The 13094-nt window shown below is 35.7% G+C and overlaps 1 protein-coding gene across 1 annotated transcript in view; it reads right to left on the bottom strand.

Moving 5' to 3' along the window:
* HUWE1 (HECT, UBA and WWE domain containing 1, E3 ubiquitin protein ligase) overlaps window positions 1-13094 on the bottom strand; it is a 140293-nt gene that overhangs the window by 96178 nt on the left and 31021 nt on the right. The window contains exons 7-9 of the mRNA XM_012734291.1: window positions 8181-8279; window positions 7416-7622; window positions 5746-5898 (exon numbers count right to left, since the gene is read on the bottom strand). Coding sequence (XP_012589745.1) covers window positions 5746-5898; window positions 7416-7622; window positions 8181-8279 — 459 coding nt within the window. The remainder of the gene's footprint in view (window positions 1-5745; window positions 5899-7415; window positions 7623-8180; window positions 8280-13094) is intronic.

Consider the following 13094-nt stretch of genomic DNA (forward strand, 5'->3'; position numbering starts at 1 on the left):
ACATTTATAGCATGTTAAGACAACAGGTTGTATGCCTGTATAGACATATTTATAAACGTAAGGAAAAAAACACATACCCCAACTTTATTTTAATTAGCGTTTTTAAAGCTGTGGTAAAATATATGAAACCAATCACCTGCCATTTAGAACATTTTTAGTGTATAATATTCACGATGTATGACTACTATCTCCATCTATTTCCAAAATCTTTTCTCAGTCCCAACAGAAACTATGTATCCATCAAGCAATAACTTCCTATTACCCATCCCTCCGAACCCTGATCAACAAATCCACCCTTACTGGACTATGAATTTGTTTATTCAAAGATACTTAATATATTCCTACATTTCACCTAATGTTGTCCTGTTATTGTTGGTCTTAAGTCTTTTTAAACTGGAAATTTTTTTTTTACATCGCTGTTCATTTCGGTACAATGTTTGATTTCTCCCCTTAGCTGTAATCCACATAAAATTCCCACCACATCACCCATGAACCATCATCATAGTCTCTTGTGCTCTTCCTTCCCATTTTAACACCTCCTCTTCTCCTTCTGTATGCCTCTGATTTATAGTTTGCCTATTATTTTTGTCTTCTTTCTGACCCCTTGTTTAGTTTCCCTATATTCCTCCTATAAGTGAAACCACCATTATTTTTTTTTCCTTTAGACTTATGTACTGAGTGTACAATCCCTTCCAGGAACTCTATCCAACTTGCTGAAAATGGCATCAGTTTATCTTTTTTCAATTGCTGAATAGTATTCCATTGTGAATATGCTCTAATTTTAAAGATTTTTGTCTAGATGAATTGTAAGTGATCAATATTCTCTCTACACTTTCTTATGTCCTAGAATTTTCACAATGAAACATATATAATCATACAAAGCTATTTTAAATAACCATTCATCTAAAAATAGCCTGAAAACTGATTTGCGAGGCAAACTTAGATCAGTTTTTGAAGTCAACATTTCGTCAATCTTCTCTCCAAAAGCAAGCTTTCTAACAATGGTACCTCTCTCAAACCTAAGTATGAACAATTACAACAAAGTCAACAAGAAAAAAAATCACAGGGAAAAAACCTTGGAGACAAATGACTTACCAGATTAAATGGAAAGTTTATAGCAATACTGAAATACCTCAAGAAAAAAGAAAAATGTCAAATACTAACAATCTAAACTTATACCTAAAGGAACTAGAAAAAGAACAAACAGGGCCCTCCCTGGTGGTGCAGCGAGTTAAAGCACAGCACTAAGAAGCTAAAGCCACTTCATCATGAGTTCGATTCCCGCCTGCCCTGGAGGTGACCCACATGGCATGGCAGACCTCTCCTGGCCTGCCCGCTGCTCTCCTCAGCAGTGTATTTGACAGTTGGCCTGTTCTGTTCCCCACTCTGCACCTTTAGCCTGAACCCCAGTTCTGTATTCATAAATAAATAAATCTTATAAAAAATAATAAAATAAAAAGAACAAACAAAACCCAAAATCAGTAAAAAGAGTACAACAGAAATAAATGAAAAAGAGACAATCTAGAATATCAAACGGAAAATCTATTCTTTGAAACAATAAACAACATGGGCAATACTTTAATTAAATTCACCAATAAACAACTCTAAATTCAATCATACAATCTTCTAATACAATCATGAAGAAACAATATCTGAGAAAATGGATCCCTATTAACAGTAACAGTTAAGAGTCTCCCCCAAAAATCAAAGTCCAGGTGCCTCCTTAGTGGCCTGGAGGTTAAGTCCCAGTGATGTCACCACTATGGCCTGAAACTGATCCCCAGCTAGGGAGCTGACCCACATGTGGTGTAGTAGACCTCTCCTATCTTGCCTGCTGCTTCCCTTAGCAGTGTATTTCAATAAACCTGCCTGTTTTGCTCCCCACTCTGTTATTGGTGAACCCTCTCACTCACACATCTGTGGTCTACACTCTAGTTCTTCTATGTAAAAACAAACAAACAAAAAAAACAAAAAACAAAACAAACAAAAAATGAAACAAACAAAAAACCCAAAACTAAAAGACTAAAATTAGATGGCTTAACTGCTTAATTGTACCAAACACTCGAAGAAACTCTAGTATCTATCCTTTTCAAACTCTTGCAATAAACTGAAGAGGAGGGAGCAGACCAATATTACCCTAATATAAAACCTGGAAGAGGACATCACACACACACACACACACAGACTACAGACCCCATATAAAAGTCCTCAACAAAATATTAGCACATAAAATGGATCATACATTATGATTAACTAGGACTTATTCCAGTGATGCAAGTATGCTTCAAAATATGCAAATCATACATCAAATCAACAAAATATGTAGATCCTACAGCTAACGTCATACTAACAGTGAATAATCGAAAGTTTTTAAGAGCAGCAACAAAATAAGAAAGTCCACTCTCAACACTATTTTTAAACAAAGTATTGCAAGTTATTTTTTAAAAGATTTATGTATTTATGCATACATAACTGGAGTACAGGCCAGAAGAGAGTGGTAATTGAAAAGATTCACCAGAGACAGAGTGGTGAGCTGAACAGGCAGATGGACTAAGTACAATGCTGAGGGGAGTAGCGGGCAGGTCAGGATAGACCTGCCATGCCATGTAGGTCAACTCCCAGGCGGGGGATTGAACCCCTGCTGCACTGGCTTGGGAGAGCTTCATAATGTGGTGCTTTTTAACCCATTGCGCCACCAGGCAGAGCCCAATATTACAAGTTTTTATCCAGAACAATCAGGCAAGAAAAAGAACTAACAGCACCCTAACTGGAGGAGAAGTAGTAAAACTGTTATAATTTGTTGATATTATATACAAAACCCTTCAAGACTCTAGTAAAAAGCTATGAGAAATATTAAATGAATATAGTAAAGTGGCAGGTTACATATCACACAAAAATTTTGTTGTATTTCTAAATGCAAATCTAAATGTAAATGGGATTGTTTTCTCTCTCTCCTAGAGTTCATTAAGAAAATAATTCTATTTACAGCTGCATCAAAAAGAATAAAATAGGGTCCTCCCTGGTGGCACACTATAAAGCTGTCCGAAACCACTTCAGTACTAGTTAGATCCCAGGCCAGGAAGGTGACCCACAGGGTGAGGCAGATCTCTCCTGACCTGCCTGCTGCTCCCCTCAGCAGCATATTTCAGTCAATCTGCCTGTTTGCTCCCCACTTTGTTTCAGGTAACTCCTCTCACCCACTGCACCTCTGGCCTGTATTTCAGTGTTCTCGCATGCATAAATAATCTTTTAAGAAAAGAAGAATAAAACACCTAGGAATAAATGTAACCAAGGTGGTAACCTGTATACTGAAAACTATGACACCATTAAAAGAAACAGAAAGCACAAAGAAATGGAAAGGTATTCCATTCTTACAGATTGAAGAATTAACATTGCTAAAATGACCATTCTACCTAAAGCAATGTACATATTCAATGTAATCCCTATCAAAACCCCAATGGCATTCTTTTCAAACAAAAAATCCTAAAATGTATATAGAAATATAGAACCGCAAAAGATCCTGAACAGAAAAGGTAATCCTGAAGGGGGTAAAGGAGGTAAAGAACATTGTGTTCTCTTACTTTAAACTACACTATAACACTGGAATAATTAAAATAGCATGGTGTTAAAATAAAAACAGACAACACAAATCAACGGAAAAGAATTACATGAATACACAGACTAATGTGTGTGCTGTGATAAAGGAGCAAGGGACATACAACAGAGAAAGCAGTCTCTTCAATAAATGGTGCTGGGGAAAATGAACAGCCATGTCCAAAATAATGAAACTAGACTATTTCATACCATGCACAAAAGTTAATTAATATAATTTTAAAATTTAAAGATGTGAATATAAGTCCTAAAACTGTAAATTACATAGATGAAAACAGGCTGCATGTTCCTTGACATGGATGTTACACTATCTTTAAGGATTCGACTCCAACAGTAAGGTAAACAAAAACAATAATCAACTGGATGACATCAAATGAAAGCTTCTGCACATTGAGAAAAACTATCATTAAAATGAAGTTATCTTCTGAACAGAAGATACATGCAAATCATACCTAACAATGAGTTAATATCCAAATTATACTCAAGTCATAGAATTGAACAAAAATCAACCTGACTAACAAAATGGTAAAAGGCTCTAAATAGAATTCTCACCAAAGATGACATATAGAAAGCCAAATGAAATGTAAAAACATGTTCATCACCACTTATTACTAAGGAAATACAAATCAAAACCACAAGATCTTTCCTCACAACTGTTAATATGGTTATTATCAAAAAGAAAAGTGTTGGCAATGCAGAGAATCTGGTAAATTGGTGAGAATTTAAGCTGGTACAGCCACTGTGGAAAACAGCATGGAGAGTCCTCAAATGTCAAGCAGTATGATCTTAACTATAGTTCTGAGTATTTAGCTGAAATTATAAAAACGCTAACTTGAAAAGACTTACGCACTCTTATGCTCATCACACCATTATTTACAACAGACATGATATGGAAACAACCAAAGCATCCAACAATAGATAAAGATGGATTGATGAAGATGTCATCGGGTGTGTTTATCAAACATGCACAACACCCATGGAGCTGAGAATCTGTGTTCAACTTTGAGCTCCCCCCAAGCTTAGCTACTAACAAGCTTGCTGTTGAAAGTAAACCACACTGTAAGTCAATTAACACAATTAACAAGATTAATTGTATATTATGTACTGTATTCTGACAAAGCTACATAAAAGAAAATATTAAGAAAAACAAAGGTAGAGAAAATACATTTACCATACTACATTATGGGTACCACAAATTTATGTCATCTGTTTACAATAATATCCACATGTAAGTTGACCTTGGCAGTTCAAACCAGTGTTATTTAGAGGTCAACTTTATACACAATAAAATATTACTCAGCTACTTAAAAAAAAGAGAGATGAATCTTCCCAATGGGATAACATGGATATAAGCCTTGAGTGTATTACACTAAGTGAAATAAACAAGGAAATAAACTCTCAGTACAGAGAAAAGTTTGGTTATTACATAGGGGGAGGGGGTTGGGCAGTGAATTAAACTGGTAAGAGGGCCAACTGTAAGTTGATGAATAAAAACTAGATTTCTGGTAATCATGACACAGTAAACACAGATGTCAAAGTATAATACTGTATGCCTCAAAGTCATTTCATGTGATAAAACAATTTTACTTCAAAAAATATGAGCATGTATTATCCATTTACCTTAAGGAACAGTGGAAAATAGTTTGGCTGAGTTGGACTTTTGAGAATTTTTACCTTTAATTAGTATTACTACCATTGCAAAACAATTGATTGGAAAGCACTAACTTCCCTATATTTTTATTCTGAAATTAATCTTTAGATTGCTAAATTACCATATAAGAAAACTGATAATAGAACAGGGCCTGGACTCTAATCTACTTCTTTTATTGCCCCAAACTTCCTTCCAAAATAGAACCTAATTCTGACCTTACTTTCCCAAGAGAAACTGTCATTTTTGAACAGAGATTATACTTTGCGAACTCAGCTTCAAAGTCCCTCAAAATTACTTCATTAAAACTGAGAACACTTGTTAGGTTTTTACAGAACTTATCTAAGTGAGGCCCAATAGTTCTACCCAATAAGGCCATTAAGTTAATTAAGGATTTCTACCCATTTTGAAATTGTAGCTAACAACTGTGAAAAGGAATTATATGGTCCAATTTTTATCCCAACTCTTCACTGTACGTGACTCACCTCTGCCAAATGTTGTAGCCGGGTTAGCAGTGGGGTTCTCTTGTCAGACCCAAGCCGTGTGATATAGTTTGATCTTTTGCTAAATACATATAGAAGGTTAAGGACTGCCAGCACCACTTGCATATCAGAAGAAGCCAATAAAGTTGTCAAGTGCTACAGTGGAGAAAAAGTGGAAAGAAAGTGCATGTGATCAGGCACTCTAGGTCTTGGAAACTTAAAACAATGTAGCATTAGATTTTAATAATCAAGAATTTTAACAATACAGAAAAAGTATAAATACTCAGATACCCACAACATGCCATTGTAGCAAGCTTACAATCTGTCACCAACTCAGAAAATCCAATATGAGTAGAAAATATGTGAACAGCAACCCAAAATTACATAGCTATCCCCACAGCAAGAAACAAGATTATGCTAGTGACAAATGTGACATAATAGACAGTGAAGCTCAAGAACAGTATGTGTCCAAATGCACTAAAACTACTATGAAAGAAAGTTAATTTTATGTTCCTTTTGTGTCCTTTGTGAAAGATAAAAATGAAATTAATCAAAACACAGGGTCCTTCACATGAAGTTTCAAACATTTACAATGTCTGGTAGCACTGATGAGTATTATAGTACAGTGTATGTTCATCCATTTATTGAGGCATTTGGTCAATGTTAAAGTAAGTATGTTGGGGCGCTCCCTGGTGGTGCAACAGGTTAAAGCAACACGTTGAGGGTCTCTGAAGCCACTGCAGCATAAATTGGATCCCCTGCCAGGGAGCTGACCCGACCAGCAAGTCCAGACAGACCTCTCCTGACCCGCCCGCTGCTTCCCCTCAGCAGTGTATTTCAGTACATCTGCCTGTTCTGCTCCCCACTCTGTATTTGGTGAATACTCTCACCCACCACACCTCTGTCCTGTATCCCAGTTCTGTCAGCATAAATAAATAAATCTTAAAAAAAAAATAAATGTCAACGAACCTGGTTTATATCTGGTTTCTGATTATCCCAAAGGCCATGACTCCTCTTTTAAGCTAGTCTATTTCATCTTCAACAGGCTGCTTATCCACTCCACAGTTAAAACTCTGGGTGCTAGTTATTTCACTTCTTTTCCTAAGTCATTTTCTTACTACTTGTTCTGATCCTGATTGTTTCTTTAATTCATGCTTAGGAAAATTAAGTGCACTTAGCCAATAGTGACAAAAGTCTACAATGTTGGTCCAATGGAAGAGTTTCTTCTTAATAGTGATTTTTAGCATTCTAAAGCTCACTGATTCCTGTGCCCATTTCACTCTTTAAAAACACAAAGGGTACTATTATTTTACATTTTGGGGAGAGAAGAGACTAAAAGCAGCACATTAAAACTTCAAAAAGCTGTAAGTACAGTAAAATAAAACTATTTTAGTAATTTAAAAACAATTTAGAGCAACAGTATGTTAATACATGTATTTACATTCTCAAAAATTTCTGAAACCTTGAAAGGCAAAGGTGATAACAAATAATCTTCCCATCAGCCCTGTGAAGGGTTGAGAAACATATCCCACCAGTCTCTGATAAAGAAATCCCAGAGCCCCATAATGAAAAGCATCAGAGCAATTAGATATATAAATAGCAATGTACTTGTTTCTGGGCATGAACAATTCTCTAATTTAAGATCAGATTACACAGGCTTGTATCACTCCTACCTCTATGGAACTGTACAGATGCCGAGAAAAACTGTACTCAATAAGCAAGGCCGTGAAGTTCAACACAGCCAAGAGAAGCATTTTCAGTTGTTCTCTTTCAGGCCTATCACACACGAGCATCCATGACATATTCTCCACTGTTTGTCCAGCATCTGCCAGAATTCCATCAAAGCGGTCCAACAAGTCTACCCAGTGATATAATTCACACTACACATGGGGACAGAGAAAGATAGATTAAAAAAGTAATAAGGTAAAAGTACCATGTGGGGGGGTTTGTAGCTGAGTTCTGTTATAATGGATTGCCGAGTATGACAACTCTGCTTCTTTGCAATCCCCTGGCAGTATAGAAACCCATATGAGAAAGATCAGACTCTGATCTATGTGGACATGAGTTAATTTTTTTATCCATCAAGGTATATGCGTTAATCGCAGTAGGTGCCAAGTCTCCCGAGGGAGAATTCTGGCTACATTCTACAAACACAAGGATTTCTGTGCCAAAACCTGCTTTATAAGAGGTGTTCATTTTCAGAACTATCTAAAGAATATACTTTAGAGTAAGACTTCCAAAGACTATTTTAAACTCATATTTCAGTAAAAGGTAAGGAATTGTTAGGGTCAGATTTCTTATCATTTGTGTAAAGGATCCTCATTCTCAGTCAGAAAATTTTTTCTTTCACTATTTTGTGATTTCTCTTTCCATAGCAGAACATACAAAATGATGTACTAGCTCAGAAGTACTGTCTTTTGGAAGCATAGGCTACATACCTTTCCAATGTTCCATGTTTTGATCTGCTGCAGTTCCAAGAGGAGTTGCTCATCATTACAAACTTTGAGTTTGTCTATTAAGGCTCTGCAGTCTGCAGGCTGAGAAATAAAAACAGTAATTCACAAAGAGTGTTTTGGATTATGAGGGAGCTACAAAGAGGAAAAGGGGAAAATAATCTTTAATCCAACACATAACAACAATTTAATTTTTGACAGAATATACTATTCACGTAAAATTTGCCCAGTTATTAATTGGGATTAAAATGCAAATCTGGAGCCCAACAACCCAATTTTGCATTTTTTTTTAACCTGGGTAAGTTTACAGATGTAAACAAATAACTTGGAGGGGTATAGACAACAAAAATGAACAAGCTAAACATGAAGGAAAGATTGTGTAACACAGACTGAAAATTAACCAGAATGCACGATAAGGTATACTGAATCAGAACACTCCAATGACCTAATCAATTCAGTTTAATGTGAAGATTAGCAGTAGCTGTATTTTTCTCCCCACATTAAACTGTTAAATTGTAGTAGAACAAGAGGTTCTGAACCTAGAAAAACCATTACTTCATACTTATTTAGGGCTCCCATTTCCATACATTCCTGTTCTCTTACTGATGAAAGGGCACATCAGATAATAAGATGTGGACTGGGTTTATAGTAATGTCACTAAAAGTAGAATAGAGAAGGGGTAGCAAACTGGGATGAGTCAGTCTTATACTAACAGATGGAAACTGATTACACTTGCTTTTTAACTATACAAAGCACTATAGTATTTTGTGAATGGGCCTAGATTTGAAACCAAGAAAATGTACGTTTATTGTTTACCTCAATACTTACTAAGCTATTTTAGTCATGAGCAGTTCCAACCTATCAACCAGATTTCTTACCAGGAAAACTGACTGAATTAGCTATGGCACAAATGAGAAACTCAATTGTTTGCCACATGCAAAAGAATTTATATCACAAAACAGAAGTTTAAATCTGAAGTGACAGAATACAAAAAGTATATAATTTGGAAATTATATACTTGATAAGCTACCTCTATGAATTTCAGTATCTTTTCACAAAATTAACTCCTACCTCCTATATTTACTTAGCAATGTTTTTATGAGACATAAACAAGATTTATTTTTAATCAGAACATGGAGTAACAGAGACGGTAGATTGTTCCTCTTTTTTCCTGGTGTGCACCTGTATTTCCTTTTAGAAGTGAAATCCTTACATTTCCCAGACCTCTGAAGCCCTAGAAACTTTCGTTATGTGGCAGGAACATTTTAAAGATTTCACCTCTGTCTCCCTGGTACACTTATGTCTAAGGCATCTAAAGTGCTTGTGTTTTCGGCACAAAAGATCTGGTTAGCATAATGGCATCAATTTAATGCACCAGCACGATATTCTGCTTATCAGGAGTATCAAGGTCCTTTGGGACCTTGAAATTTTCAGAACACACAGCAGCCTGATGAAGACAGGAAAGCAATGGTTAATGTATTGGCCAACAAAACTAATAACCCAACACATAGACACATACAAGAGATATGCAGTAGCAGCAGGGACAAAAGGGTATCTTTTACTATCTTTTCCCTAATAAATGCAAATTGAGTATAACTTTCCTTCTTCATGGTAACAAAATAAAAGCATTTGTTAATTCAGTGGTTACGTACCAACTGCCATGGTTTATATTGATTTGCTCTAGTAAGACATGAAATCTAGGGAAAAAATCCTTTGCACATCTAGTGATAAAGTGTTCAATAAATGTCTTTCTGAAAACCTAGTATTGATCACAATACAGGAAATAGGACATGCTGCTCAAGGAAAATAGGCATCTTCAAGCCTTTAAAACATATAGTCAATTATCTAAAAATTTCAATTCTAAGAGTTTATCCTAAGTAACTTGCTCTGAGACATGTAGGTAATTCCAAGGACATATATCTTAACAATCTACTACAAAAAGAAAAAATATCTTAGTTTTGCATTTTTCTGATTATAAGGCTGAATTATTCTGAGAGTTTACTGGATTTGTTCTTTTCTGAAATGGCCTATGTCCATTTTGTCACTGGGATACTTGTATTACCCTGTCTTAGCTACTAAAGATATTAAATGTTACTGGGATACAAAAATCTTTGCCCCAGACTATTATGTGCCTTTTTATTATGGATACAACATTTTATATTATTTTTTCTACTCTTCTTTAATGCTTAGAAAGGCTATCCCGACCTAAAACCAGGTGAATATTCACATATATGCTTTCTCATATAATTTCTTTAACAAATATTTGACTTTTAATTTACCTAATTAACTTCAACATATTAGCAGTCCCCTATCTTCACCTCACATGTCAAACAATTACCTGGCATAGTTTCTTGACAAATATGATGATTATTTACCAAATTGTAATTATCCCTATAATTATCCTGTTATGTTCTTATACATATATACACTAGGACCCATTGACATGTTCTTCTGTCTTTTACACTAGTCACTGTTTTAGTCTGTACAATTTCTTATGGTAAGTTTTCTTGTTCTTCAGTGTCCAAAGACAGCTGAGCACACAACTGCAAAAAATTTTACATCCTAAAACACATAAAAAACAAAACCAAAAGTATCTGCAATAGGTATGAAAATGAATATACTCAGTATGTATGGCATTAAATAAACTGACATTCCAATGTCAAATGCAAAATGAATGGCATGAGCAGACAATCGATATAAGCCCAACAAATTTGAAAATATATTTATCTGCTGCTCACACCAGTCTCCGCAGCTCGCATGTCCTCCCTGGGTGTAGGTTCACACTGTACCCACCTCCCCCACATGCACAGGTCTGATCTTTTGCCTCAACCCGTCACAGTTCTAGGTGTTCAGGAAGGTATCCAACATGACTAAATTGGTACCGAAGAAGGTCTATGGAGAATGAGCTCTGGGCATTAAAGTTGCAAGACAAACCATGGACTGTCTGATCTCCTCCTGAAGACCTCTTGTAAGATGAGTATCTCCCTAGGACTACAGTGAACACTACTGCAGCACCCCCTACTGCATAGTAACAACAATGCATGTAAAAAAGACCTGTAATGGGCTGACTCTCCCACCTCACCCCTATGGGCTGTACCTAACCAGCACTCTCCAAAACTGCAGCAAGAAATTGAGCCCCGGATATCTGGCAGGGACCTGGAAAGTAAATACCATGATTTGGGTATCTTCAAAGCAAAGTTGCATGTTTTCCTGATTTCACAAGGAGGTCTATATAACAAAGATAAAATAATGAATGCTATTCTACCTATTACGCTGTGCTCGATGAGTTCATTTATGTGCTCTAGAAAAAAACATACTTAAATACGCATAAATGGGAATTGTATCTTTAAAGGCAGGCACTAATCTTTTACCTTTTTCTGCCCCCATCCTGGAACGCTGCTTGCTGCTGAGAAGTTATTAAAATCGTATTGACTGGCACGTTAAGGTCTTCTGTATCTGTGTCCCTCCACTGCATTTACATATTGATATTGGGTTTTACTACAATGGAAGAAGAGCACCCAGCTCTAGAACCAAATGTCTGTGTTTGAGTCCTCATTCTGCTACTATTATCATATTGGTGACCTTCAGTCACTTAAACCTCTTTGTGCTTCAGTTTTCTCATTTAAAAAAACAGTAATAACAATATCTACTATTATTTGAGATTAAATTAGTTAACATGTATAAAGCACCTAGAAGGGTCAGTCCTAAGGGTAATAAAAGTGTTAGTTATTGTTAAATATATATGTAGTAAAGCAATGCAAAACAAAACAGTGAAACAACTACAGCTAATAATCTTAAAAGATATCGCATAATGATGGAAAGGTTATGGGAAGCAATTACTTTTCATAACCATTAGCTTAACACTAAGTAAAAAAGGGCAATAGCAAATGCCCATGTAATAAGCTTTTAAAAACTATGATAAATACAGGAAAATGTTAACAGTAACATCCCCAGGTGATAGTACAAGGTATTTACAGTTTTGAAAAACAAGGAGGTGGGAGTAATTATTAACCCTGTTTTACAGCTGTGGGAACCAGGTTAATTTAAAAAATTCTCAGCCAAAAAAGAATATAGTAAGACTCAAATACATATCTAATTCCAACACGTGTGCACATGGGTTTAAAAAGAAGTACCTTAGTATACGTCTTAATCTCAGAATGTAGGTTAAACTAATAGAACATTAGAATAGTAGACTCAAGCTGGGGTTTCTACTTAGCATAGGATCAACTGACATGGCCATCCAATATACAGGTTCAACTGAATTGTATAATACAAATTAATAATACAGAAAGGCAAAATAATGGCCTCATGAGAAATCTAGTTAAAGAATGTTACAACTTTTATTTCCTAGACAGTTAAACTGAATGGTTCTCTAAATACAGATAGAACTTGAATCATATTTGCTGTATTGTCTGCCTTGCAATGAGTAGAAACAGCAGTCAGAGAACCTACTTCAAAAGTATAGGACTTCAAATAACATTATTTCATTCAACATTACATTGTAAGGCTGATTAGAAAAAAAAATGCTTTGAGGTAGAGGCAATTGTCTGTTGATGGAATCTGCATGTTTTCCCCATGTCTGTGTGGTTTATCTCCAGGTATTCATTTCTTCCCACAACCCAAAGATGTGCACGAGGTTAAAGATGAATCTAAACTGTCCTGGTTGGAGTATGAGTGTGCACCCTGCAATAGAATGGCAACCTGTCTGGGGTTGGTTCTTTCACATGTGTCCAAGAGCTGCTGGGAACTGGAGTAAGTGCATTGGAAATTAATGCAAATTACTGTTTATTACTTATGAGTCTTAATGTAAATGTTTGGTGATATTTCTGTGGTATGTTAGGAACTTAAATATTATTTATAATATCAACTAGCCTGTAATAAAATTGGTTTCAATGTACA

The sequence above is a fragment of the Condylura cristata genome, unplaced genomic scaffold, assembly GCF_000260355.1.
Source record: "Condylura cristata isolate star-nosed mole 26May11 unplaced genomic scaffold, ConCri1.0 scaffold00053, whole genome shotgun sequence".
Classification (NCBI taxonomy): Eukaryota; Metazoa; Chordata; class Mammalia; order Eulipotyphla; family Talpidae; genus Condylura; species Condylura cristata.